The sequence below is a fragment of the Colias eurytheme genome, chromosome 28 (assembly GCF_061535395.1).
Source record: "Colias eurytheme isolate Ceu_HAF_F1 chromosome 28, ilColEury1 Martin Lab GWU primary, whole genome shotgun sequence".
Lineage (NCBI taxonomy): Eukaryota > Metazoa > Arthropoda > Insecta > Lepidoptera > Pieridae > Colias > Colias eurytheme.
The window spans coordinates 213,370-239,975 of NC_143007.1; the positions used below are offsets into that span (position 1 = coordinate 213,370).

General features: G+C 33.4%; 1 protein-coding gene across 1 annotated transcript; it reads left to right on the forward strand.

The window, feature by feature from the left end:
- Positions 1-194: 194 nt before the first annotated feature.
- Positions 195-26,358, forward strand: ergic53 (lectin, mannose binding protein ergic53). Its single transcript, XM_090117507.1, has 12 exons — positions 195-402; positions 18,323-18,477; positions 19,130-19,302; positions 19,846-19,961; positions 20,690-20,854; positions 21,632-21,744; positions 22,479-22,604; positions 22,972-23,067; positions 24,014-24,099; positions 24,741-24,902; positions 25,725-25,850; positions 26,113-26,358. The coding sequence occupies exons 1-12, from the start codon at positions 237-239 to the stop codon at positions 26,147-26,149; spliced, it is 1,521 nt and encodes a 506-aa protein (XP_089973633.1). The 5' UTR covers positions 195-236; the 3' UTR covers positions 26,150-26,358.
- Positions 26,359-26,606: the final 248 nt, after the last annotated feature.

A 26,606-nucleotide genomic window follows, 5' to 3' on the forward strand; every position in this document is an offset into this window, starting at 1 on the left:
CGAGGAAAAACCCCTAAAAAGCCTATATCCAAATCTAACAATTTATTCAAAAACAACCAAAACAATCCAGCCTATAATAAGTTAATATGTGCGGAGTAATATATGTAATTTTCTATTTTCATAAGTGGTAGCCGTAAAATGAAACGCCGTGAATTAATAATCTGTGAGATTTTATTCACTATTTTGACATTTCATCTTGAGCTGTCCGTGTTCATGTCGAGAGCTCCGTGGTAACGATGTCTTCGTTTAGTATAAACTTGTTATTGTGTTCAGTTTTGTGTATTTTAGTGAATACGAGTACACAGCAATCAGTACATAGACGATTTGAATATAAATATTCGTTCAAGCCGCCGTACTTAGCGCAAAAAGATGGTTCGGTGCCGTTTTGGGAGTATGGAGGAAGTAAGTACATTTTCTGTACATTATCAATACTTTTTCGGCTATTTTAGTGTATTGGCTTATTAACTGAATATTTCTTTAGGTAGTAAAATATGTTTTTCACTTATAATAGGGCGTTTTTATTAATTACATGGCTTGTTGTTACGGTACATCACATCTGACAAAGACACGTCAGAAGAATCTGTCAAATTGGAAAGGGATGGATGTATTGTATTTCGCATATGCGTGACAAAGAAAAGAGATACGTGTCAAATCTTGTTTGCGCTTCCACGACGGCAAAGATCGTGGATTCAAGTTTTTTGGAATGCGTTTTATCGTTTTCATGAATTAAAATATTAACTCGTCTCATTATAAATGTTGCTAAATTTTATTACAGTATCTAGAATTTAAATTACTATAAATGGCAGCGATTTTTAGGTATAGGTAATAATACATATTCATAGTAGATGATAATTAATAGCCTTTTTGGGTATCTAGTCAATTAGACTAAATTTGTGGATGAATTTTTTTGGCGGAAATTGCAGAATTTTTATTCAGTTCCATGTGTTGCTTTTGGTATGGGTACATTTTTTTATTGATAGCTTCTAGAGACTTTACTACGACTTTACCTAAGACTTTCACTGTCTATCAGAAAATAACATAATTTTCTTTGTAAATGTAAAATATTATCACAAAATATCTATTTTTAAAAGGAAATTTTCATGTTTTTTTTAAATCAATTATCAGGGTTGTAAATTAAGTAACTTGAGTAGCTTATATACATTTAAAATATTCAAATAATATTCCAAATGATAAGATAAACGGCACACTTTATTAATTTATGAACATTATATGACATTATCATAACAATAAAATGTAACATAATGTTATCAAGATTTAAAAAATGATACATTTTTAATAAGTCATTTGACTTCTTGACTTTAGAAAAGGCGAAAGCATTTTATCTACCTCTCATTATACTACCTACCTCTTATTAATATACATACGACTTTATACTAATATTATGAATCTGAAAATTTTGTTTGTTTGAACGTGCTAATCTCAGGAACTACTGGTCCAATTTGAGAAATTGTTTCGTTGTTAGATAGCCCATTTATCGAGGTAGGCTATATATTATATCATTACGCGAAGACCAACAGGAACGGAGCAACGTGAAATCGCGAGGCGCAGCTAGTTTAAAATAAAAATAATTGTAATTAGACAAGCAAAAGAAGTGAAAGACTACAAAATTAATGCAATATAATAATTACATACAACATTATTTAATATTCTTAAAAATATATTAAATATTTTAACAAAGCAAATTTTTGTAAGTCATTGTGAATTTTACTTTTAACAGATATTAACTTTCACCAGTCTGAACTAGCTAATACCATGTCTGGTGCACTACATACAAAAGACGATTAATGCCATCCGTCTACCAATAGATGCCGCTAAGTGTATCATTTTAACCAGCAAAAAATAAAATTAGATTTAATTGCAATTTCATTGCTTTTTATAATTTTTTACATACTTTTGTAAATAGAACCTACCTATTAAATTTAATTTTCACTCGATTTTAACTAATTTTACAGAAAAGTTTATATTCAAAACAACGCCATCTCATGAAACTACTATAAACAAGTTATTCTCCTCCGATTTGGCGATGCTAAACGAATACTAGATGGCACTACAGACGTTTTTACGTTACTTTTCACGTTTTTAACACAGACTAATAATAATATCACAGACCACAGACTAATAATAATATACTACGTTTTTAATACATAACCTCATTGCCTTTGCAGTACCTATAAAAAATATTGTAAATGGGTTAAAGCCGTTATTAATTATTACTAACTGCGTTCCTGTAGCGGCTTATATTTGGTAGGTACCTAGTGTATTGATCGTTTTCATACGAAAAATGAATTGTCGGAAAACTTGCGAGATTGTGTGAATATTTGATTGCAAGATCTCATTACAAAATAATATACATAATACAACCTATACTTAAACCGTAGTAAGTATATATTATTTCTAGTCACATTTAATTATAAGTATATAAATTATAAATAAATATTAAAGGACAATATTACACAAATCGACCTAGTCCCACAGTAATCTCAATTAAGGCTTATGTTGTGGGTACTAGACGACGATAAATATAATTTAATATTTTATAAATACATATATAGATAACACCCAGACCCAAAAACAAATAATCAAGTTCATCACACAAATATTTGCCCTGACCGGGGATCGAACCCGGGACCGTCAGCTCAGTAGGCAGTTACTTTACCTCTGCGCCAACCGCGTCGTTAAGAATATCAAGAATTCATAATGAAAACATCATAATGATAATAAATCGAAACTAAAGTTAAATACCTACCTACGTCATCTTGTTTTATTTTCTAAATAATCCTATCAGATTACCTTTATAATTTATATGAAGTATGAACCAAAAAGTTTTGAGATTTAAACCGTAGAAAAGGTTTTGAATGATCCTTTGCGTTTTTTTTCTTTATGCGCCTAAAATGAAATATTTCGACATCGATTCCCATAAGAATGAAGTATTTTCCCGTTATAAAAAGTAGCCTATGTTCATCAGGTAGGTATAATTTTTGCTTCGAATGGTGAAATAATTTTTCAAATCAATCCAGTAGTTTGGGATCCTATCCAATACAAACAAACAAACAATCAAATCATTTCTGTTTTGTAGATAAATACGAAAGTTACTCCGTCATAGTAGGACAAAATAGAAAATAGTGGGACCACAAGAAAATAGGTATTCCCGCACGCGTCTGAACCGATTTTGACGGAAATTTCGATATACATACACGGTACATACCTACGTTGAAAAAGGATATCTCAATTTTGTTGCATAAATAGGATTCAAGGTGTAGGAACAGGGATTGAATAAGGCACACGGTTGAAGCCGTAGAATGAAAGTTGGTAATTTATAAGATTAATTTATTGTAAAATAAACTACTTCATTTTACTTAAACATATTCTATTTATCATTCATTGACTTATCATAAACTTTTGAGTCTAGTTAGGTACTAGTACCTATTATGTGAAAATTTTGAAAAAAATGTTTTCTTTAGGAAATTATTAGCATTAATTACCTTGTCTTGTCATTAATTTATTTACCTACTTGGTAATAATCGGTCGAACACTTGTTTAAAGTTTATTTTCCTTGTCTTTTCCAGGTAATCTAAATTATTTAATTTTTGCAGTAGGTAATTAATTCATTTCGGCTTGAACAGACAAGGCCATTAGGTGAAGCGAGATTGCCAAATATGGGTGATCTGTAGATTGCCGTCTGCTGTCGAGCGTTCGCGGTACGGACGCCGCGCTGTTGCCGCACTGTGCATTTTGTATGAAAACAAACAACCGGCCGTGCCGCGTGCGCCGTACGACAAACGCACAGCTTCGGCACTGTAGCGACTAGCGGTCCGATACGAAACGCATAAATTGAAAGAGCCATAAGTGTTGGAACAACATTCCACCACCATTTAACCAGTTTGACAAATATTAATAATTTTCGTTTCCAATACCGGAGACATATTTTAAAATCCTGTTCTAACCCTGCATTTGTATCGAATTACAGTTTACACATAAACTTTAATTAAATATTTATTTTATTTACTGGTTATAATATAACATAACATTATATAGACCGTTATTTTCTGCCTATTTATCATTATAATTATAAACATTGTAAGTATATGTTAACGAAAATGTATGTAATCCGTCATTGTATAAAATTCCCAGGAAATGTATGTAATTCCTAAAATCGCATGGAAATGTGTGAAATAAATTATTTTATAGTACACATTTCCTAGGAAATCCATACATTACCTAACTAACAGTCGGAAATGTAAAACATCTAAGATATTGGAAATTTGGAAGGTACGCGGGACGAGGGGTATGTATGTCGCAATCGGATTGTATAATCCGCCGAATTACAAACGGCCGGCATTTTGTAATATGCCGAAAATTCGTAATCAGAAATTTTTGGTTTGGATAAGGGGGTGGGTTAGGTTAGGTTCGTGTTTTTTAGAACTATACAGAATGTTTGAAAAAGACGAATTTCGGCATATTACAAAATGCCGGCCGTTTGTAATACGGCGGATTATACAATCCAACTGCGACATTGTTTCTTAAGCTACGTTTTTTTAACAATTAAACGATGCTGCGCTGTACAGTGTACTGCGCTGTGATGTGTTGTGTTTCTTAAGCTACGTTTTTTAACAATCTAGCTCAGTATAAAGTAATCAGCAGCTCGTGTAGTCGTTTATCTCGTCAAATATGACCCTATTTTCAAAAAAACGTAAACATTACGACATAGTTGAATCCGATGAAGATGAAAGTGAAGAAGAAGCGGATATGGATATTTTATGTATTTTGTCGTTAAAAGAGTCCAGTCACGGTAGCTTGTTACCTCACACCATACGTGAAAAATACGGAGAATTTTCTAAAGAGTATTGCCACTGAAGACGATTTTTTTTTAATATTTGCGAATGACTAAAAATCATTTTAATTATTATTAACTAGCGACCCGCCGCGCCCCGGCTTCGCACGGGTGCAATGCTGATACTAAATACACTACAGAAAAACTGTGAACGTTTTACAACATAAAAACATAGCGGCACGCTCCGGCTTCGCACGGGTATAAAATATATAGCCGGGCGGCCGGCCGGTACCGCCGCAAACGCTACGTCCCGCAATTTTTAAATCTGTAATATCTTCGAAAATATTCACTTAAATTATACGGTGTAAAGGGCCCTATAGATCTATATTAAATGAACAATGTATTCAAGGTATTTAATTGGTTAAGGATTAATGCTGTATTGGTTAAAATCGCTTCGAAAATTAGCCATTATTTGTCGTAAAAAGTAAATGACAAAAATAAGTTATTGTGAGTTATCCATAAGAGATAGACATATACCATCGCGGACTTTTCTGTAGACCTTTTCAATGTGTATAAATACTTAGTACATTATTTTGATAAAACTCGTAGGGTTCAGCCTGCGTTTGCAATGTAAGCGGAATAAATGTAATTTTTTACGACATCACATTAGAAACCTCAAAAATAACAGTACTTCTCCACTATTTAATGGATATTATTATACATATAAACCTTCCTCTTGAATCACTCTATGTATTAAAAAAAACTGCATCAAAATCCGTTGCGTAGTTTCAAAGATTTAAGCGTACAAAGGGACATAGGGACAGAGAAAGCGACTTTGTTTTATACTATGTAGTGATGATAGTGATAAGCTCAACACAGCGCAGCATGGCAGAGCTCCATAAAAAACATAGCACAGTTCGGCACAGCGCGGCTCAGCATGGCGGGTAGCGCGCCTCGCTCGAGACTGCTGCGTTTTTAAACAGAGCGTAGCCTCACACAGCGCAGCACAGCATGGTTTGTTTGTATCCTCATTAAAATATTAGACGAGCGAGTTGACCAAACACAGCACAGCGCAGTACAGCGCAGCATAGCTTGATGTTGATTTGTCACCCTTAACGTCGCAACGTGGTTCGCGGGACATCACGCTCACGTAAACATAGCGCAATCCATTTTATAGACCATCTTCATACTTAATATTTTTTTTTATATTTTTATTGAAATTGATTCCAGAAGATTACTGGGAACTTTAAAAAATTCATTTTGTTACTTTTATTAGTAGGTACGATCCTTATAAGTATTTTAGTGTATTCAACCAACTTAAAAAAGTGGGACTATTTTACAACAATTTGAATATGAATAATTGTATTATTGTATACAATATCGAAGCTTTTTAAGAAATGTATAAAATACTTTTTTAAGGACGCTGTCAGTTGTCACAAATCTGCGCTACTCAAATTTAGGTATTTAACGTCGCAACGTGGTTCGCGGGACATCACGCTCACGTAAACATAGCGCATTCCATTTTATAGACCATATTCATACTTGATATTATTTTTTTTATATTTTTATTGAAATTGATTCCAGAAGATTACTGGGAACTTTAAAAATTCATTTTGTTACTTTTATTAGTAGGTACGATCCTTATGTGTATTTTAGTGAATTCAACCAACTTAAAAAAGTGTGACTATTTTACAACAATTTGAATATGAATTGTATTATTGTATATTGTATACATATTATTCATATATCGAAGCTTTTTAAGAAATGTATCTATAAAATACTTTAAGAATTATTATCATACATAATATTATGTTACCGGCAATATATTAAACCCGGCATTGTATTTGTATGCAATTCTTAGTAAATGTATGTTATTCCGAGAAACAGTCGGAATGCAATAAATTAAATTCGTCACATTACCTATATCTTTAAATCTGAACTTTTCCTAATAAGCAAACACATTTGCAAATTTGGGTGGTTTTTGGGGTAGCTATTAACCAATATGAGGTCAAAACTAAAATCCAAGATGGCGCCGACGAAAATTTGAAATCTTTTCGTCATGGGTGTCATTTTCAAGGAGTTGGAGTAGCTATTAATCAATATGAGGTCAAATTTAAAATCCAAAATGGCGCCGACGAAAATTTGACATCATTTCGTCATGGGTGTCATTTTCAAAGTTTTTGGGGTAGCTATTAACGAATATGAGGTCAAAACTGAAATCTAAGATGGCGCTGACGAAAATTGTACATCTTTTCGTCATGGGTGTCATTTTCACGGTTATTAGGGTATCTATTAACCAATATGAGGTCAAAACTAAAATCTAAGATGGCGCCGACGAAAATTTTACATCTTTTCGTCATGGGTGTCATTTTCATGGTATTTGGGGTATCTATTAACCAATATGAGGTCAAAACTAAAATCCAAGATGGCGCCGACGAAAATTTTACATCTTTTCGACACGGGTGTCATTTTCATGGTTTTTGGGGTAGCTATTAACCAATATGAGGTCAAAACTAAAATCCAAGATGGCGCCGACGAAAATTTTACATCTTTTCGTCATGGGTGTCATTTTCATGGTATTTGGGGTATCTATTAACCAATATGAGGTCAAAACTAAAATCCAAGATGGCGCCGACGAAAATTTTACATATTTTCGTCATGGGTGTCATTTTCATGGTTTTTGGGGTAGCTATTAACGAATATAAGGTCAAAACTAAAATCCAAGATGGCGCCGACGAAAAATTTGACATATTTTCGTCATGGGTGTCATTTTCATGGTTTTTGGGGTAGCTATTAACAAATATGAGGTCAAAACTATAATCCAAGATGGCGCTGACGAAAATTTGACTTTTTTTCGTGATGGGTGTCATTTTCATGGTTTTTGGGGTAGCTATTAACGAATATGAGGTCAAAATGTTTAAATGTTTTAGATAAACTATATTTAAAATATAGTTTATCTAAAACATTTAAACGAAGAGAATAAAATAAAAAAGAACGTGTGTGCCGAAAAAAGTGGCAGGAGTGAATTTTCTTTGGCGAGATTCATAGATACCAAAATCGCCGCCTTGCTCCATAACGCGACAGTATTACCATGACGCGATCTTGAAATTCGATGACCATCTTGGATTTTAGGTTTGGCCTCATATTCGTTAATAGCTACCCCAAAAACCATGAAAATGACACCCATCACGAAAAAAGTCTAATTTTCGTCAGCGCCATCTTGGATTATAGTTTTGACCTTATATTCGTTAATAGCTTCTCCAAAAACCATGAAAATATGACACCCATGATGAAAAGATGTCAAACTTTTCGTCGGTGCCTTCTTGGATTTTAGTTTTGACCTCAAACGGGTTAATAGCTACCCCAAAAACCATGAAAATGACACCCATAACGAAAAGATATACAATTTTTTCAGTTTTGACCTCATATTGGTTAATAGCTAGTAGCTACCCCAAAAACCATGAAAATGACACCCATGACGAAAAGATGTAAAAGTTTTGTCGGCGCCATCTTGGATTATAGTTTTGACCTCATATTCGTTAATAGCTACCCCAAAAACCATGAAAATGACACCCATAACGAAAAGATGTAAAATTTTCGTCGGCGCCATCTTAGATTTTAGTTTTGACCTCATATTGGTTAATAGATACCCTAATAACCGTGAAAATGACACCCATGACGAAAAGATGTACAATTTTCGTCAGCGCCATCTTGGATTTCAGTTTTGACCTCATATTCGTTAATAGCTACCCCAAAAACTTTGAAAATAACACCCATCACGAAAAAAAAGTCAAATTTTCGTCGACGCCATCTTGAATTGTTTCACCCCACCAATCTATTCAACAACCCATAAAAAAGAGCATCTCAAGCAAGGTCATTTTTAAAACATAATTTAAAATTACAAATAATTGGAATATGAAACATAAACAGTTTACTCTTATAAAGTATCAAATATTTCAAATCGCGAAAACGATAGTGCACGCACAGTAATCTTTTTCTAATTCGTTTTATTTTTGGGACGAGGAGCGATACACCCGTCCTTCCAAGAGCGCTTCTGAGCGCGGTCTGACGACCCGCGAGAGCAAAATGTATGAGGAAATCGACAAGTATTTTTAATTTAGCTAATAATTGAAATAAAATTTTGATTTAGATACAAAAAAATTATCAGAATCTATAAAGGACTATATGTATATCCCTCAATAATTTATAGGTAAGAAGATAGATTAGGCTTTTAATTTTCTTAAAATTGTACCGTTTTAGACCCCATTTTTTTGCATTTTATGCGATCATTGTGCTGGGAAAATCGTATTTCAGCGACAATTTTGTATGACGTCGTACAATTTTTATAAGATGATCGTAGATCTGAATATATTATCTTTAAATTAAGATATTACTTTGTTCTCACGTGTAATTGCTTTGAGTTAAAATGGTACCGTAAAATAGCGTTTTTTGTTAAAAATCGGTAATAGCACCCTTAAATACTTAAATGAAAATTTGATTTGATTGAATATAAGTTGATTTAAGAAATTTTAATTAGTAAGATAATATGAACATAATATTATTATTATTTTACGGTAAGACTGTTACCCGATTGTCTCAATAAGTGCTATAATAAAAAAAATAACAACGTGTTTTATTACAGAAATCATTTACTTTATATACATTTCCTAATACGATATTGGAATTATATATAATTCCAAGGAAGATTATACATTTACTAGGATATATTGTATGCATTAAATAGTTTATTAAACAATATTTTATACATGTCCTAAGTGGCATCGGCATTGTACACATTTCCTATTAGTTTGAGACCCATTCGTTAAAAAGTCTTCAAATAACGTTTGTTTTATTATCTCGAAACTGAAAATAAAATTGAATTAAATTGAATTAATAAAAAATGAAAATATTTTTTTTTTATAATTAATAAAAAATATCCTGTCCAGGATTTTTCCAGTCAAACCATTTTTAATACACTTTATTTATTATAAAATTGGTCTCATTCTATTATCACGCCGTTGCATTTCGACTTATATTCGGATCTTAGACCACTAGGATTTGTATACAATTCCTTGATTTCATACATTTCCGGTAACATATACATAATTTAATTTTATTTATTTACATTAAGTATATACATAATTACATACTGATATTATATCTAACTATACATAATATATATATGTATATATATATGTATATCATGTTTTAACTGATGTATTTATTTATTAGTATTTATCATATTAATAGAAATATATCTTTCACATAATATACTCATGTTAAATTATCATTATATACAATTCTAGACTGAAACTCCAATAGTCACTTGGGGTCACTGAAAATCAGTGGTGGTGAGGTATTAATCACCTTGCCATCATATACTGAGTTGGCTCCATTTGTCAGGTCACTCACTGCCACATTACAGTTCTTAGGAATAAGATTATTTTTATTTAATTATTTTTCTTTTTATTTCTTTTTGTTTTTCCTTCGTTTATAAATGTATCTCGTGTTGTGATTTTATTTTATTTTATTAAGGCTCATTAGCAGCAGTACATCGATTGTTTTACATAAAAAGTACACAAAAAATATAGGACATGATGTACAACTAATAAAAAATGAGCACTGCATGCACTACAAAAATTAATTACATTAAAAAAAATAATAATAATATACACATTAAATACATTTTAACTTAATAAAATACATTTTAAAATAATCACTAGATAAAATTAAAATAACAATATAATAATCAAAATGGAATAAAATTAATTGAAAATTAAACAAATTAAATTAAAACGTTACTTTAAAAATGACTAATTATATAACATTCAAATTAAATTAATATAAAATGCAGAATTAATTCATTTTCCAACATAAATAAACAAAAAAAAATCATGTATAAAAGAGAGGTACCTAGTATAATAATTAAACACTGACATGGTTGATCGCTTGCAACGTCTGTTTAAATTTTCCAATATTATCGAAATGTATATCTAGTGTATGATTTACTATTCGATTGTAATTTCTACATATTCGTGGTATGGGAGAGAAGGAACCCAAAGTGGTCCTCATGACAGGCACCGATAATAGTGGGATCGGTTTACGTGGGAATTTACTAGGCGTCCGGAATCCAATCAGAGAAAGCAATTGAGGGCAGTCAATATGATTTCTAATTAATTTGTATAAAAATAAAATATCAAAATTGTCGCGCCTTTTCTCACAATAAATGTGTTTTATTTATTTATTTATTTAATGTCCCTTACTGCATGCTTTTCATGCAGTTGTCCGCACCATATGTATTGTGGTCTTTGTCCATACACACTTTCTCCAAAGCCCTGCTTTGGTCTTGTTTGATGTATAAGCTCCTGTATATTAGTAAAAGTTAATCAAATATTTAATTCTTATTTCTTGAAATTTGGTATAGTATTCTTTGTGTGATACAAATCAAAACCAACAGTCAGGTTAGGTAGACTACAATTTACAAAACTGGCAGGGTTGCCATGCAATGGTTGGTGGTTAATGAAACACTTGACTCGACTGTAAGCTTGTATTGAACTGCTTAAACTGTAGAACAACAGGACTATATATTCTAGACGCACACATACAATAGATTACACACTACACTGTAAACTGTAGAATTAATATTAAAGACATAGTTCACTATATATTTTGTAGTCTTTGATTATTTATACAACAGACTAGAAATAAATACTATGTATGCGATTATACCTATTCTAGCCATCCATTTTAGTGTTCCTTAAAATTAAGTACATCTTAGTCAAAGGACAACTTATTGTGCCCTTGCCCGTAATGCACTCATAATAATTTTAAGTTGAATGTTTGTCATTCTTTATGTAGTTACCAAACACAGTCACGGCCACGGCGCTCATTCCATTTTACTGGTATTAAAACAGATGAAATCCTTCATGATCCCATATCCTTCTTAGTAGCAAATGTAGAAATCCCTTTCTTGTGTCTACAATGTTTTTGTGGAGAATCGTATTTACATTTGGGATGGATTAATTCTTCTCCTCTCTTGAACAAATTTGTTATTGCGAACGTAAGCATAATAAGTCTGTAATAAAACAATCTTATATTGGGTTACAAATCCATTAAACCAATCATTAAAAATCATGTTTGTAAAAATTTATGTTCAGAGAAAATATCAGTTTACCATATAAAGCTTATTTTCTGCCGTTTTTCTGCCTGTAGATTCTACATAACCTCACAGTCATTCAATCATATTTAGCACTTATTTTTCAACAATTAAAAACGAAAACAAACAAAGCTTCTCGTTTTGGTTTTGACAGAATCTCGTAAATAAACTGAACTAAATACCAGTCATAATAATGTAGGTACTATGTAGGTACTCTGTGAGTCAGCTTTGTCTAATTAAAAATCCGAGTAGGTACAAAATATTATGTTGACAGTTGACAGTTGACACTTGACGCCAAAGACTTGAAAATAAAAGGTACGTGTACATATATTTACATTAGTGCCATCTAGTGGCTCTGGAAGAAAAAGAACATCAAGTCTGTGTTTAACGTGCCATCTAGTGTGTTAAAAGCAAAAGACTAAGAGATATAATCGAACACGTAGTACGTTATTTCCCCACTGGCGCTTTAATTGCGTAAATTCATAGTGCAACTTTTTTTGTATGGAGTGCACCGTCTGTTGTATACGTAGTATATTATTATTAGTCTGTGCTAATACATTATTGTATTTGTATTGTTGTGAAAATAATATTGTGTACAATTTTACATGAAAATATATGTATTTGACTTGTTTATATGGAAATAGTAAACTAGACAGAGATACAAACATACTTTTATTAATATGACAATTTTCACAATAACTATTAAATATAATAAAAACAATCTTTATATATAAAAATGAATCGCAAAATGTGTTGGTAAGCACATAACTCGAGAACGGCTGAACCGATTTCGATAATTCTTTTTTTATTATATTCCTTGAAGTACGAGGATGGTTCTTATGTAGAGAAAACGTAAACATGTACCACGGGGGCGAAGCCGGGGCGGTCCGCTAGTATTAAATAGAAGTGAACCATGATAAAAGTAATTGCAATAATTTATTCTTTACGTATGGAATGTAAAAAACTAGATATTGATCACTTTGCTTACATTAAAAAATATTTTTATTGTTCGCCAATTTTAAGCCAAGTTTTCCTTATAAAATTCGTTACTAGTTAATTATTAAATAAATATCCATTTCCGAGATGCCCTGAAGTAAGCAGACATACAGACAAATTTTTAAAACATTGCCTTTAGCACTCAGCCCCCCTAGTCAAGTGGCTTTCTGTTAGCGTAGCGTTCAATAGAATAGACTACTAATGTATGAGATTGACGTAGGCTGTAGATAAACGTATCTACATGTTACGTCAATCTCATACATTCGTAGTCTATTCTATTGAACGCTACGCTAACAGAAAGCCACTCGACTAGGGGGGCAGGAGTCACATACATATTCAATGAGGGAAGAATTATCGAAATCAGCACAATCATTCCAGACACTCATGCATTCAAACAGACCCTTCATCTCGTATCTTACTAGTATAGATATAGATATACAGACAAACTGAAATTTTATATCCATTGTACACAAACACACAAATCGCATTAAGGTGATAGTTACACATTTAAAAGTAATAAAATGAATGTTTTCAACAACTTTTAATAACCTTTGTGTTATGTATTAGATTAATTTATACCCTACTGTCTTAATATAAGGTTGATTTTTTATTGTAGCACGTGAGTTCCTTATCAAATCATTTTGATTTGCAACCGTTGAGTTGCGTTATGCATCAGTTTTGCGATTTTTGTCTCTTTTCAATATAGAGGAAGGAAATTGGATGTATTTAATCACACTGTACACTCGAAAGATTTATTTATTAACAAACCCTTTTAAAAGAGCAACCTTTTGAAACATCGAAAAAAAACAATTGACTATCGGATGAGAAAAATGTTTTATAAGTTGACAGGATACTCTAGTAAGAAATAGATTAAATATCTTATTTAATACTAGGTTTCCGCCCGCGGCTTCGCCCGCGCAGTCAAAGAAAAATCCGAATAGTTCCCGTTCCCGTGGGATATCCGGGATTACGTCATTTTCCCGGGATAAAAAGTAGCCTATGTCCTTTCTCGGGTATCAAAATATCTCCATACCAAATTTCATGACAGTTGGTTCAGTAGTTTAGGCGTGATTGAGTAACAGACAGACAGACAGAGTTACTTTCGCATTTATAATATTAGTATGGATTTTTTGACTGCATGGTATAGAAAATAATGTTTTAGGTGCACACAAAGCAAATAATATGGTCTTTAAATAGTTAAAGGGATTTTTTTTAAGCCTATGGATACATTTTATTTTCGCGATATACCATAAATAAGCAATGCTGTTTAGGTGGTGCTGTAAGATTACGAACAAAGATGAATGAAATGAAATGAAAAATGAAAAATACTTTATTGCACACTTAATACAGGATTAAAAACTAATAACCATACAAGTAACAACATGTACAGAGGGCGGTCTTATCGCTGTAAGCGATTTCTGCCAGACAACCCGAGACAACAAAGATTTTATAGGACAAGAAAATAATTATTCTTATGCAATAATCGGCATCACATATAGAGACGTAAAATAATAAGACTTGTATTGAAATTAGATACATATTACGGCACTTATGTAAATTTAAAACTACATTTTGTATTAGAATAAAGAAAAAACAAACATTATACATAAATAGTTTATGTAAATTATGACATTTTTAAATGAATTTCTTGTAACATTAAAAATTTAGCAGCTAAGATGCATGCGCTGTGGAAAATTTTGCAAAGTTGTGTTTTTAAATACTTATTGATTTAAAATTAATTTTATTGTATAATTAATTATTAATGTTGTTTTTTGGCATGCGCTAGATATTATAATATATGTGATTTGTAAATTAAATAAAAGAAATCTATATTAAAAATTAAAAATTCTTTTTAATGTTCCAAATAGCAACATGGCTCATTTAAATTATTTTTTTTTCGCTCAGTCTGCCTTCTGATAGCCTAATTATTATTAGTTGATACTAAATGTTAAAGTATATTATATAGTTATGTTGCAATTTTGTATTATATGTTGTAATACTGACATGATTTAAAAGAGCAACTATGGAGTTTCTTGCCGGTTCTACTCCGTAGATACTGCTTTTCGAATCGATGGTAAATGTTAAAAATATGTAATGACGATTCAAACTTGCTTCTAAAAGAAGTCTTATTGAATAAATAAATGTTTGAGTTTGAGCTTATATTTAGGTAATGATAAGTTGTTGTGTCTTTCTCGGACATTTTAATATTATGTACAGTTTTAGTCCTAGTTTGAAAGTTAAGGTCTAGGATATATTATAGTATATATACAAAATCCTTTTCGGAAGTAACTTTTCAATTAAAAAAAAAACAATCCTGATGGTTACAACGACACCTCCTAAATGAAAATCCGCCCAGCGGTTTGGACTGCAGGGCGTGCCAAATATACACACATACATACACTCGAAAAACATTGCCTTCCTTCTTTAGTAATCGGGTAAAATATTAATTAAGAATACATGAATGCTATGTTTATATAACTTTTCATGCAAAGATAACATGATATCTCATCTCCTTTAATTACACCGCCGCGGCCGCGGCCGGGTCATGAATCGTAACATAATATTTACGTTTGTGGTATCGTAAGTAAATACGCGGCATGCATAGATGCACCGCTCCGATAAAGTGACCTCTACAAGATATAGTTTAGACCAATAAATATACCTTTGAATATCTTGACCTACATATTGATAGCCGATTTATGTGTATTTTTAATGTTGTATGATTATTTATGTGGCTTCTACTTTTATAGGTCGTTGAAATAGTGTGTATGATTTTTAAGCACAGTATTTAGTACTCAACATTATTTAATTTGAGAATTCAGATCTTCTAACTTTGCGACATAGGTACAAAGAATAAAAATACCTTAAACAATTATTATCATCTATTCATCACCAAGACCAGTATGAGCGGACAGCGGAGCAATGCGGGTAAAACCGCGGGGCACAGCCACTACTTTATTATAATACATAGATTAAATTCAAACATACTCAATGCTAACTGCACATATTGACATAAATATTATTATTCTATACTAGCGGTCCGCCCCGGCTTCGCCCGTGGTACATATTTACGTTTTCTCTACATAAAAACCATCCTCGTACTTCAAGGAATATAATAAAAAAAAAATTATCGAAATCGGTTCAGCCGTTCTCGAGTTATGCGCTTACCAACACATTTTGCGATTCATTTTTATATATAAGAAGATAAGAAGAAGAAGAAGAAGATAGAAACAAGCTTTACAATATTCGTTCTGATTTCTGAACCGAATAGGCCAGTGCCAACTGCCAATTCCTTCCAAAATGATAAAAACCTTTAAAAAATCACAGTAGGATGAAACCCGTTAGAAAAGGAGGGGAATATGATAAAAATTAAAGGAACACTTTATCATATTCCCCTCCTTTTCTAACGGGTTTCATCCTACTGTGATTTTTTTTTGTTTCAAAAATTATCGGCACTGGTCTAGAAGGTAAATTGTTAATACTTAATAGTAATGATGACAATTTAAAAGCACTTCCAAATGAAACCTAATTGAGTTTGAGTGTAGAAACACACGTTCAAGACAGGCAAGCAAAAAGTTTGAGGTCGATGTGTGGCGAGCCGCGAGCGTTGCAAAAAATACGCTCGTACAAATGCTAACGGGGCTATAATGTTATATTACTGTATAATATTATCTGTTAAAATAATACAATGTAAGCATTGCCTAGTGACCACTAAAATAAATTATTTAAAAATGTAGGTAGGTATTCTTTTACTAGCTTTTCGCCCGCAGCTTCACCCGCGTAGTCAAAGGAAAAATAATCCTACGTGTTAATCCAGGTTACCCTCTATCTAAATTTCATAAAAATCGGTTCAGCAGTTTTTGAGTGAACCAGTAATAAACTACAAACAAACATACAGTAGATTTTTTTAGTTAATATAATAATCGCCGAAACTACTGGATCGAATTCAAAATTTATTACAAGTTCTTACTTAAATTTAGCTACATAATTCGTGACGTAGACTACCTACCTTTTTTTTTAAATCCGGATTAACCCGGGCAGTACCGGGGCGAACGGCTAGTATTATTCAATGAGTAATTTCTTAATAAAATATTGTTAATCTACCAGAGATAATCACAACCATTAAATACAGTAGGTATATAATAACATTATTTTATTAAATTATATTTAACATTTACAAAAAATTTTCTAATCTTATCATCTACTATTGCTGTGTAGATTATTATCATTGAAAAGTGTATAGCCACTGAATTGAGAGATACTTTAGTAGTTTAGTACGGCTAGTATGAAAGTGCGCGCACGTAGCGACGCAACTCCCCATACAAATTGATGGGAGAGACAAAATAGTTGCGGAGACAAAGTTGCTCGTGCGCGCTAGCTCTTAGCGATAATGTTTGTTTATCTGTCAAGTGTCAGTTGGTGTTGGCTGACCCGGCTTTGATGCGGTTTGCGTCTGCCGGTGATATTTATTTAATAGGGTCAAGTTTTATTTGAATAAAAATTATGTGCGGATGATTAAATACATTTTGATAACTATAAAAATAGGATGTGAAAATTAAACTTCTTAGAAACGGCTTGACCAGTTTTCATAAAAAATGTATTTTCCGAAGACTTGAAAGTGATTATTAGAAGAATATAGCCTACTTTGTGTCGGAAAAAAAGCTTGAGACACGACATTAAACTTATTAGTCATAAAATAATGAAAATAATCGATATAAAAATATAAGAGCCAGCGCGCACGAGCAACTTTGTCTTCGCAACTTTTTTGTCTCCGCAACTATTTTGTCTCTCCTACCCATGGGCTAGTATGAAAGTGCGCGCACGTAGCGACGCAACTCCCCATACAAATTGATGGGAGAGACAAAATAGTTGCGGAGACAAAGTTGCTCGTGCGCGCTGGCTCTAAGTGTTTTAATAATATGTTAATATAGGTATTTAAACAGGCGAATATCTATTATATCGTATGTGTATTAATTTTCAATGTAAAATTTTTTGCATTTCTGTTTTCGGAAAATTTACAAACATCTGAATAAACAAGACGAGACATTCAACAAACTAAAGAGAATTTAATTATATTAAAATGATAATTTATCGATTTGTTATACATAAGTACTTACTATCTATAATATACCCCACCCTAGAAATGAGCCTACAATGAACTTATTTTCAATACTATATTATAGCTTAAAAGTATTAAAATTTTCATGGATTACCTAACTACTTACTAAAATAAATTTAAATTTTTTTTTCTTGTTTGCTATTGTTCAACGTTTATAAACCGTCTATAAAAATGTGGTTAACACTATGAGCCGTTCTGGACGCGATAATATAAAAGGTCTGCTAAGTCTGGTACTAACATGTTATGTTTTACTTTACAGACGCAATAGCGTCCGGCGAAAGCGTCCGACTCGCACCGTCACTACGCAGTCAAAAGGGTGCGATATGGACGAAGCAGCCGATCAACTTCGACTGGTGGGAGGTGGATGTGATGTTCAAGATCACGGGTAGAGGCAGGATAGGTGCTGACGGTTTGGTAAGTAGCTTTTTAAAAAAAAGTGATTATGTATCGGCATAAACAATAATTATGCCGATACATAAACAATAATTGAATGATTTTAATTTAAATGAGGCAAAGGAAAACAGCCTTTTATGTAGTGGAGAATGTGCATACCTTACCGAAGACGGTGAAAACGGTGGTTCTGGTTTGTGCCAGACTTTTACTTTTCCAATCTGTACGGTAATGGTACAATTGTGATAAAGCGTGCTTAGAACTAAAGTTATTATATGAAACAGTAAAATAAGAAAGTCTTAATATACAGATAGATGCTAACTTGATCTTAAACAAAAACCAAAAAGTAAAGAGATTGTGTGAATTTAAAATTATCACTTTGATATTTTATGTTGACATATCTCTATTATATAACTATATTGTAAAAGAAACATCTTCACTGCACCATCAATCAATTTCATTCCTTACTAGCGGTCCACCCCGGCTTCGCCCGTGGTACATGTTTACGTTTTCTCTACATAAGAACCATCCTCGTACTTCCAGGAATATAATAAAAAAAGAATTATCGAAATCGGTTCAGCCGTTCTCGAGTTATGCGCTTACCAACACATTTTGCGATTCATTTTTATATATAAGATTACTATATAATTAAATAACAATATAACTTGTCTCCCAGGCGTTCTGGTACACAAGCCAGCGTGGCGACTACACGGGAGACGTGTTCGGTTCGTCAGACCGCTGGAACGGTCTGGGCGTCATATTCGACTCGTTCGACAATGACAACAAGCACAACAACCCCTACATCATGGCCATGATCAATGATGGCACGAAGAACTTTGATCATAAGAGGTGAGGGAGACACTTTGTGTGGGTGGTTTGTAGGGTTGCCATTTTAATAATCGTATATGAATTTTGAAATAAAAGGTGTAATAAGAGAAATATGTATGTGCTGTATGGAAATAACTATGTACTTATCAGTCACTTGCAAATTAAACAACGTCATAGATCTTTCATTTTACAGGTTCTTTTCTTAAACGTGTAGTATAGATTCGAAGTACTTGTTATCTTCCTGTTTATCTTACAGCTAGACAATAAGGTTTTTTTAAACATGTATTATCTATCTATGACTGCCTCCTTGGTACAGTGGTTGACGCATGAGCGTAGAACCGAGGGGTCCTGGGTTCGATTCCCGGTGGAGACGAAGAAAAAAAAATGTCTCTGTCTGGCAGGACACAGAAGGCTGATCACCTACTTGTCCCCAAAGAAAATCGATCAGTGAAACAGATGTATAATGCATCTGCCCCTTACCCCACTAGGGGACACGGGACTTCACTTATTATTATCTATTGAAAAGACATACAGTTTCTACTAACTGTATGCTGTTTATTACAGTGACGGTTCAACCCAACTCCTATCAGGGTGTCTACGAGACTTCCGTAACAAGCCGTTCCCGACTCGCGCCAGGATCGAGTACTATCAGAACACGCTCACCGTGTACTTCCATAATGGTGAGTTATGTCATAAGTGTGTCGTGACGTGAAATGTTTTATTTGCTATATAAATGGAAATGAAAATATGAGAATATATTTATTTAAAAGACCCATATGTTTTACACAGTTACATTTGGATTTATTTTGCACGTTTTACACACATTTGGTACACATACACATGATAATGAACTTTGTATGTTGTAAATATGTATATTGTTTAAAAAATTTTTTGATCAAAATATAATTATGGGAATAGTTACTCAAAAGTCTGCTTAAATATATAATCTTATAATTGAAATAAATTACCCTGACGTATATAAACAATGAAACATATATAATATGATGTGATTTAAATATATGACCTATTGTATTGCAATACCTGCATTAGGTTGCTAATACATCCATACTAATATTATAAATGCGAAAGTAACTCTGTCTGTCTGTCTGTTACTCAATCACGCCTTAACTACTGAACCAATTTGCATGAAATTTGGTATAGAGATATTTTGATACCCGAGAAAGGACATAGGATAGGTTTTATCCCGGAAATCCTACGGGAACGGGATTTTCTTTGAAAACGCGGGCGAAGCCGCGGGCGGAAAGCTAGTATGTACATATGTAAAAATATATTGGTATAAAATTTGATTTGTATTGGCAATAAAGTATTAAAATTTGATTTTGAACATTCTATCAATCATTTCATTTGCAAGTTTCTACAAACTATTAACATTTATCATAAACCACAGGTCTGACAAACAACGAGGCGGACTACGAGCTATGTTTCCGCGCGGAGAACGTGGTGTTACCGCGCGGGGGATACTTCGGTCTGTCAGCCGCGACCGGCGGGCTGGCGGACGACCATGACGTGATACACTTGCTGACCAGCTCGCTGCACAGCGACCAGCAGACCGGTGAGTGGCACACACACACACACACACACACACACACACACACACACACACAGATACATACAAACATACGTAGTGATATAGACACAAGTATCACTTACGCACTGTAAAGACAAATATGAAGTCCCATGTCCTTAAGTGGGGTAAGGGGCAGATGCATTATGCATCTATTTCACTGATCGATTTTCTTTAGGAACAAGTAGGTGATCAGCCTTCTGTGTCCTGCCAGACCGAGATATTTTTTGAAGTGAAAACTTCTTTAGCGGCGTTGAGCACTTTTTCTGTAATGGGTATAAAATCTTAAACTCGCGTCAGGACACGTGACCTGATCGAAAAAGCGTAAGACGGATACCATTCCAAAATATCAAACATGCTCAACGTTAATAATCAAGTTTTCACTTCTGCCGGCACTCCCCCAGTGCAACCCGTCTTTTTTTTTCTTCGTCTCCACTGGGAATCGAACCCAGGACCCCTCGGTGTTACGCTCACGCGTCAACCACTGTACCAAGGAGGCGGTTTGTAATAATAATATACATAGAAAATACATATATACGTAATTATTCATCTATACTTAATTTAAAAGTGCTTTGAAGCGTCGAAATACAGAAATATTACCAATCATTTATATAATTTAAATAATGGTACACGAAAATATCTGCTATACTTACGAAATCAATTAAATTATCAATTACATTATAATTGAAACAATACAAATAAGTTAAAAAAAAAAACAATCAAGAAGTGTACATACCATATTAAAGCACACATTGATACCACCAGGAGGTCAACAAATAAGCAACGACGACCAACAGAAGCTGTCGCAGGAGTACCAAGAGTATCAGCGCAAGCTTGAACAGCAGAAGGAGGAGTATAGGAAGGAACATCCCGGAGAGGTAATTTTTTTTTTAAGCTATTGCATAGCTTCTATCGCGGGCCTTGAGCGCGGGGACCGAATCCAGAAATTCCGTAACGAAAAAACCTCACGCTCCCCACGGGGACGGGCGCGGAGATGTGGCTTGAAGGCATAGCATGCAATAGCTTTACCGCGGCAGTCCCCGAGTGACACACGTCTTTTTTTTATTTTATTTGTCAATTACCCACATTTGTTTATAGATATTGAGAGTGTTCCTTTCTCAACACGGGGAGGTGAAGGGTTCCAAAAATCGTTTTTTTTGTATTATTATTTTTTTAATTATTGTCAACTAACGAAGCGATTACCAGGGCACATGAGTACTCACAAAATTAGTCAAAATACAGTTTTACGTAAACTACCCTCGTTTATTATAAGTTTACGTAAACTCCCCTCATTTATTTATAGATATTGCATTTCTTTATGATTTTTTTTTTGGAATTGAGAGTATTATAACGCTTTTTTTTCCAATTAATATCTACTTTATTGTCGTTAGTCTACGTAATTATCATTTTTTTCCTATTTGCTCAATAACAGTGTTTTCTCCATTTCTTACTTTAGTAACTACCTGCAGCAAATCATCAAATTAACGACATTAGAAGCCATTTTAAACGAAAAATACCGCAATTAAAGCCCGAAAAAACTACGTTATATATAAAATCTCTCTTAAAACATTTTAACGGCAATAAACCCAATTAAACCCGGTTTTAATTCCAGGTCCGCGACAAAGACGAGATGGACGACTGGTTCGAGTCGGACGGTCAGAGGGAATTGCGGCAGATCTTCCAGAGTCTCTCTCATATACAGGACGTTACTAGAGACCTGCATAAGAAAGTTGACGAGGTAAGTGAAATACAAATAAATATACTTAGTTAAAAAATCGCTTTAAATTCATGATATTTTTGTGTTGTCACACATTTCTTGATAATTGTAACACAGAATCTTGAAATTTGGTAGAAATCATTGTAAAAAGTATAAATTTATAGTTACAACTTATAAAAAAAGACAGCTCGCATTTGGTCGTTTTTTTTTTATATTATTGCTAAATTTATTTTTATTTCCCATTACAACGAAAAGTTTAGGTAATATGCTGGTCATACAAACGTTTAAAGCTTACCCATCTATTTTATTCAACCGATTCACACAATACTACAATTTTGTAACCATCACCACCTTACAATCTCATCACTTCCGGTGCATCATGTTCCAGGTGATCGGCAAGCAAATGAACTCGCTGTCGATGCTCACAGCAGTGTACAGTCAAGCGCAGGGACAGCCGATGGCAGCGCCCGGTCAGCAAGTGCAGGTGAATATAACAAACAAGCTGTGCCCCGCGGTTTCACCCGCATTGCTCCGCTCTTGTTGGTCTTAGTGTGATGATATATAGCCTATAGCCTTCCTCGATAAATGGGAAATCTAACACCGAAAGAATTTTTCAAATCGGCCCAGTAGTTCCTGAGATTAGCGCGTTCAAACAAAAAAACTCTCTGAGGCGTTCCATGTAAGGCTTGAAGTGCGAGCGAGAGCGCGGAACGAGCGACAAAGAAACACAATCGGACGTTGTCACGTTCAACTATCGTCAGTATACCGACTTTACAGACAACCAATTTTTAAGTTATGATATTTATTTTTAACTAGCGGTCCGCCCCGGCTTCGCCCGTGATACATATTTACGTTTTCTCTACATAAGAACCGTCCACGTACTTCAAGGAATATAATTTAAAAAAAAATATCGAAATCGGTTCAGCCGTTCACACGTGATGCCGTGACAACGCGAAACGGGTTTCATTTTTATATTTAGATAAATTATTATTTACTAGCTTTCCGTCCGCGGCTTTGCCCGCGTTTTCAAAGAAAAACCCGCATAGTTCTTGTTCTTGTGGGAATTTTGGCATAAAAACTATCCCGCGGTTTTACCCGCATTGCTCCGCTGCTGTTGGTCTTAGCGTTATGATATATAGCCTATAGCCTTCCTCGATAAATGGGCTATCTAACACCGAAATAATTTTTCAAATCGGAGCAGTAGTTCCTGAGATTAGCACGTTCGAACAAACAAACTCTTAAGCTTTATAATATTAGTATATATAATAATTGTATATAAAATACTCCTTGATTTTGTCCACGATAAAAACAAGAAGCTAAAGATATTTTTACCTAAATATTTATTCACCTTTTCAAAGCTGCATTTCCGATCACTTTCAACTCTTTTCAATAATGCTTAATATATTATATATTGAATTGTTTCCCCAAAGATGCCCGCGTTCCCGATAACCCGACACGACTGGGATGTGTTCGTGAACAACAACCAGATGACCATACAGACCATATCCGAGCTCAAGTGAGTCGCTTTTTGTTTTGGATTGGTTTTATTTTATTAAGTTTTCTGCATTTTATTTATATATATTGGAAGTGAAACTTCTTTATCGGGGCTGGAAAAATTTAGTGTAACATTTTTTCGTTACGCGTGACATTTTTCCGTTACGCGCCATCTTTTTCTTATCCCTACCACGCGTGATTCGACGTATTTCTGTAAAGTTGCATATAGTAAATTATTTTTTAAAAAATAAGGTCATAAAGAAGTTTCACTTCTTACGTGTGTACACTACACATTTTTTTAAGATTAGAAAAATTAATGGATTGTGAAATAATTACCAATTTTTTTATTAAGAATACAAAACATTTGTCATTTCTTATGTGCATATTTTATTTATCTATCTTGATGTATGTAATGCACAATATTCTCGTACAAAAGAGTAGTTGGAATCAGCTCCGAAACAAAACAGCATAGTTACACTATTTTTTTTACATATTACGCGTCAGCTAGCTGTACTTTAAAATGTTCTTATTATTTTATATTTGACAAATGCTAAATAAATGATTATTATTTAGATCTTAAATCATTTCCACCAACTTTATATAGCGCTTATGTTATATTTTTTTTACAATATCATGTATGTTTATATATTTTTGTATTTTCAGAGCATTCATAATCGAAGTGAACCGCAAAACAGACGCGTTACTAGCAGGAGGGGGGGCGGTAGCTGCGGGGGGAGGGGGGGCAGCCATCAACCCGCAGTTCCTGAACGAATTGCGGGATAGTGTAAACAGTGTGAAGGCTAATTTGGCGGGAGTTACTCAGAGGTGAGGTTTTAACAAAATAATTCATGTTATCTATTTTCACAGCATTCAATTGTAAATGAGAAATTTCCTAAGAATACAAAAAAATGGATACCTGACCCGCGTCTTTCGCCGAGGAAAAGACGTGGGTCGCCAAACAATTTTTTTCTACTCCTCAAATATTATTTTCCCAACCAAAAATTTTATTCCCACAGAACTTTGAACACAATTAATTTGATAATTATTTTCTATTTCATAGTGCATTTCAATTGGTTTCTCTGCCTCTGCCATCAGACGCGTGGGCAGATTTTTATTTCGGACAAATTTTGTAGCCTGCGTCTGTTAAAGAACGTCCGAACATTCATTTCCAATTACCACTTTATTCCCTAGAGATAGATAAAGTTCAAAATCCATTGTACTAGGGACCCTTATAGAAAGAGAACATAAAGGATTCATCCTTTATGTTGTCTTTATTATCGTTATTTTTCCTCAGCATAGCCGTAAAGTTTAAAATCCATTGCAATGCTTCCACTCAAACTCAAACATTTATTTATTCAATTAGACTTCTTCTAAACACTTTTGAAACGTCATAACATATTTTTACTATTTACACGGCTGACGCGTGTGCGTAGAACCGAGGTGCTGGGTTCGATTCCCGGTGGAGACGAAGAAAAAAATATCTTGGTCTGGCAGGACACAGAAGGCTGATCACCTACTTGTCCCTAAAGAAAATCGATCAGTGAAACAGATGTATTAGTAATGCATCCACCCCCCACTAGGGGACACGGTATGAAATATTGAACCCAAACTGAAATTTTTATCTATATTTCGTTGTTTTGTCCCCAGATTATCATCGCCCCAAGCCCCAATCAGCCCGGGGTCTTGTCCCACGGTGTCCTGTGTGGGGACCGGCATGTTGTTAACTGTGGTCGCGGGGCAGTTGGTCGTGTTGTTCCTGTATCAAATGTATAAGTGAGTATTGTAAAATATTATAAAACAATGTCGCTTTCTCTGTCCTTATGTCCCTATACTGTGTGGAACAATTTTTTTTTATTTTTTACTCAGCTCGATTCCCGGTTGATGAAAGTGAATTTTCAAAAATCTATCAGCCGCGTTTTTTTTGATTTAATCGTCAAAAATAATTTTTTTATGTTTCAAATAATTGTTTATATTATGTACTTTTAAAATATATTTTTGTATGTTATAATAAATATATTTTATTTCATATTTTCAGAGAAAGGAAAGAAGCACAAGCGAAAAAATTCTTCTAAGTGAGTGAGTGAGAGAACTGCTGGTTGTAAACAGAGTGATTTTATATATTTTTGTTATTTTTTGTCACAAAAATTTGGATTGTATTAAAGAAAAATTTGGAACATCTTGAAATTTATTGTTTTGCCGTTTTGTAAGATAATGTATGGTCCTGTGTTTGTTAGTTGTATGATGTAATATAAATCTTATAATAAATATTATAAAACTCTTGTTTATTATTTTTTAATTAAATTGGTGTTCTTCCCTTTTCTTAGTACAATTATTTTAAATAGAAAAAATCAATTAAGCACAATTATTATAAGAAATTGGAAAAAGCTATTGAGTTTAAACATTTAAACACGCAACTTGAATATTTAAAATGTCATACATTTTTAATGATAATGATTAAAAAAATATATTTCAGTTGTACTACACTACTAAATTTGAGACGAAGAAATGAAACGCATTTTTAAAATCAAT